At 39.6% G+C, this 4,134-nt stretch overlaps 1 protein-coding gene across 2 annotated transcripts; it reads right to left on the reverse strand.

Moving 5' to 3' along the window:
* Positions 1-560: 560 nt before the first annotated feature.
* On the reverse strand, positions 561-3,135 carry si:ch211-214p13.8. Of its 2 annotated transcripts, none has more exons than XM_034128704.1 (6): positions 3,019-3,135; positions 2,082-2,402; positions 1,955-1,999; positions 1,721-1,867; positions 1,588-1,628; positions 561-1,244 (listed from the first exon to the last, which is right to left on the reverse strand). In XM_034128704.1, the coding sequence occupies exons 1-6, from the start codon at positions 3,110-3,112 to the stop codon at positions 951-953; spliced, it is 942 nt and encodes a 313-aa protein (XP_033984595.1). In that variant the 5' UTR covers positions 3,113-3,135; the 3' UTR covers positions 561-950. The 2 variants fall into 2 exon arrangements, with proteins under 2 accessions (XP_033984595.1, XP_033984594.1); XM_034128703.1 differs by having other exon boundaries at positions 3,013-3,135.
* Positions 3,136-4,134: the final 999 nt, after the last annotated feature.

Genomic DNA, 4,134 nt, shown 5'->3' on the forward strand with positions numbered 1-4,134 from the left:
TAAATTGGTTTTACCATTTTACCTCCGTCATGCATGTTACTCAACTTGCTGGATGTGTGACCACCATTATGATAAGACCACTGCTAAAACTAAAACCTTCAGTATCTCAGTATCTAAACCGTGTGTGGTTAAGCTAAGGCGAGACACCTGCCACAAAAAAATGATGTGAAGATATCTTTCTTTCCCCTCTGTGACTTCGAGCTCATTTAACCCAAGCCACACTGCTGTGGGCAATGGGTGACCAGGGTGACAGTGTTTCCGTCGGAGGCAGACAACAAGTCATAAGGCTGTGTGTGGGAACGCAAAATGTGTGAGAATTTGCTCAAGATGTTACCTCTCAGTCTCCCAGGTAGACAATAAAAAAGTTATAATCATCTAGCCAAACATTTATACATTGTCACCTCAATAATTCAAAAGTAGATAAAAAACAACTCCACATTCATGACTCAAACAAAGGGTTTCACAGTCACAGATCACCTAATGATTGTTTTGTAATTTGTTTTTACAAGATGTAGAAACCTCCCAAACTTCGGTCTTCATTCCAAATCAGACAAAAATAACACATCTTTGCCACTATGGCTTTTTTTATACAAACTACCAAAGCGTTGGCCAACAAAGGGTCATTGAGTAGAAAAAGCCCTATAAGTCACGGAAATACAATGACTTTAGGGGAAAACATCTGAAGAAAAATGACAAGAAAGCAGCCTTGCCTGGAACAAACCTGAGGGTGTAAAAAAAAAACAATGCTGCCTGTGGTTTCGCGCTGTTCATTTAACGTGAGTGTGCTCTGAGTGTGAGTGAGTGTGCTGTGCATCTGCGGGACCACAAGCCTCCTCTGTTAACCTCTTCTGCGATGAGGTTGATTGCTGTTCCATGACACCAACACATAACTGTAAAATGTTCCATCCATGTTTCCCTCTGCATGCCATGCTATGACAAATCCAAAATGTTCAGGAAACATTGATGGCAGCATACTCTGCGTTCTTTTTCGTCACAGCATCCTGTTCTCCGGCAGGTATCTGAGACCTGTGTGTGACGGCTGCATACACTGCGTGGTCTGACACTTGACCTTCAGCCGCTGTGTTTGCCGCAGCAGGCTGCTCCCCATTGGTCCTCAGGGGAGGGTGTGATGGGTGGGGGTGTGATGGTGGTCTTTCCGCAGGAGAGTAGTTGATGTCATGTAAGTAAAAAGTGGAAGGAGCACTCGCACTGGGGAGGTTGGGTATCATCTGACTGGACCTTTCCTATGACACCAAAACACCAGATTTAAGATTAGATAAGCCCGGAAAATGCTCTTGCTTGACACCATTTTGACTCTTGACCATCTGGGTTGAAGGATTTGTTAGACATTTTGGGAAATTTGGTTAAAGTAAGATGTCCAATAACAACGTCACAGACGAGAGTGCTATCAAACTTCTTATAGAACTTTCAGCAAGAATGGATGTAAATGTATTTCCAGAAACGATTAATTACATTACAATTAGCTGACACTTGTATCCAAAGAAGCAAGCAGCAACAGAAATCCTGCAAGAACAATAGTCTCAAATAAGCTGCAAGAAATCATTTAGTTTACTTCACATGTATTACCTGCAATGCCGTTCCCTTTGTGTGGTGGAAGGTCATTATTCCTGTAGAGAAGACATAAAACAAATGTTCCATGGTTATTTGGAAAGATCTAGAACATTTGTTTCACTGTAATTCAAATTGGGAATGTTATTACGTTTCCAGCCATAAGAATCCAGCATGGTTAACACTATCAGCGTGAAAACCAGAAGAGCTATGCCAACACAGATGTAGAAGTAGGGCAGCCATGACACATCCTCACCGGCATCGGCAACAGCAGCAGAAGCAGAGCTTGGTAGCTCATCTACAGAAAAAGAAACAGATCAGTAGTTTTAGTCTTTTTCCATTCAAAAGTATTTGTATAACTTAAGAAATAATACAAAGTTCTTACCTGCGCTATAGTCCAAGTCATGTACATGTATGTCCGTGTTTGAATCTGTATATGAATATAAATTATATTACATTTATTATTGATTATTATACATCTATTTTGGCACTAATTGAGCAAAACTGCCTACCTGACACTGAGACGTTGATGCTGTGACTGATCTGCTCAGACTTGTATCCTTTTACAGAACATCTGTACAGGCCGTCGTCCTGAGAGGTAATCCGTGTAAAGGTCAGATATGAGATGAGTCCATCCTTAGTGTCAGTCTGTGTTATTTCTATATTCTCTTTGTATTTAATCTGATCCCATTTGATTGCTGTGTCCAGTTTACACCAGGTGACTTTGATTGGTTCTCCACAGTGTTTGACGGGACAGCTGACCGTCACATTGTGTTGTGGGACAGTTTTATATGTCGCGCCGCTTCGGACCATCACTGCACATGAAGAGATGTCTACAAAAATACACAAAAAATATCTGATATCATCCAAAACTCAGTTTTAGTCTTGTATTTCAGTTTTACATTAGATAAAACATTTTAAAAAAACAATAACAATTATATTTAAAAGCCATCTTTTGTGCAAGAAACCTTTTTGAAAATATATTAAAACTTGTAAAAAAATCATCACTGCTTCCACATTATTTTGGTCCTGCCATATATTTGAAGTAACTTTAAAACAAAAAGTCTGTGCCCTCCTCCTTTCTAACCTGTGTTAATCCTCACTTACTTAAGGAGTAAAACTAGCAGGTGCTTTAGGGGACAGCTTATGGGGATCCTATAATAAACTAAACACAATTTATACAATACTTATTCACATGCTGTAATCTAAAGAGTAACTTTTCTCTAGTCTAATGTAGACCTGCACACTTTGTTGTAACTACATATGTCAAATAAATGTAGTCAAGTACAATGTAGATGAAATATAAAGCTGCATCAAATGTAAAAGACACGTTTTTCAAAACTGTACTTAGTGAAGTACCTATGTAAGTTGATTTATATTATATATTTATAGTCTTCCAACTATTGAATGTCAGATCACAAGATAAAGAGTGTTAAGGCTTACCATTACCTTTTCCAGAGATGCAGACAAAGGTAAAACAGCAACATATCAGCAGATGGATGTATGGTAGTCTATCCATTCTACCTGATGTGTTCATGACCATGACTTCTCACAGTTTATCTTACACTGCTGCTACTACTGCTTGGGCTTATTTCACTTGTGACAAGCTCACTTCCTTTCCACCCACACAAAGACCACCAAGCATGTGTGGGTCTCAATATGTCACGAGACAACACAGGTCAGGATGTACACACATGAAAATAGCGTGCCTATCTTCGCTATCTAATTTTGAAACACACCCTAACAGAAACACACAGATGTAAGGCCCTCCTTAATCCAAACGCTGAAACACAAGTTCTAAAGGTCATTGAGTTGGCTTGTTACTTTGTATCAAGGGACTGGGGATCACTTTTGTAATGTGTACATATTCATCATCTCAACAACTCTGTTACGTAGTCCTAAAGTGTCTCAAGAGCCGAGCAGGAAGTTGTGAAATTCTGGCTTCAAAGTCACACTGTCTTATCAATTAAAATAAGAACAAAATGTGCATAGATATAATTTGTTATTCATCACAGGTGTAGATGATTGGTGGCTATGGATGGACTGCATCGTGTTTTTTACATACACAAAAGTGATGTTGTTTTTGTGTCTTTTGTTTGAATTGTGTATATTACACTTACTCTTCTGTAGACTGAGGCCATGTTATGCTCATGTGGTAGGACCAGGGTTCGAGTTATGTGGGAGCCAATGGGAGCTGAGCTCCCATAAGGAGGGGTCTGAGCTCCCACGGATGCAGTGAAATCATACATCTGTGGGGGTCGCTAATACATTACCAACAACCATTATTTTAATCACAAATAATGCATGTGTCAATGTAATGAGTATTATTTACGTTAACAAGGTAAATAGGCTAAAAGAAAAACATGTTTTCCAAAAGAACAACGCATCTCTTGAATGACAATATGCCTGCACTGCAATACATTATTGCGCAATCTGTGCCTGTGAGCGTGCTGCGCGAGCCGAGATGTGTGTGTGCGTAGTCGAATCTTTTCATATTTAAGTTTGTAGCAAGTAGAGGCCTGCATCTGCTGTGTGTGTGTGTGTGTGTGTGTGTGTGTGTGTGTG

This window comes from Trematomus bernacchii, unplaced genomic scaffold (assembly GCF_902827165.1).
Source record: "Trematomus bernacchii unplaced genomic scaffold, fTreBer1.1, whole genome shotgun sequence".
Lineage (NCBI taxonomy): Eukaryota > Metazoa > Chordata > Actinopteri > Perciformes > Nototheniidae > Trematomus > Trematomus bernacchii.

Excerpts from the sequence above, each read along its gene's own strand:
- si:ch211-214p13.8 (XM_034128703.1), bottom strand. The coding sequence starts at position 3,112 with ATGGTCATGAACACATCAGGTAGAATGGATAGACTACCATACATCCAT. Across the intron at positions 2,000-2,081 it reads CATCAACGTCTCAGTGTCAG|ATTCAAACACGGACATACAT; the intron begins GTAGGCAGTTTT and ends ATTCATATACAG. Across the intron at positions 1,629-1,720 it reads GGATTCTTATGGCTGGAAAC|GAATAATGACCTTCCACCAC; the intron begins GTAATAACATTC and ends TCTTCTCTACAG.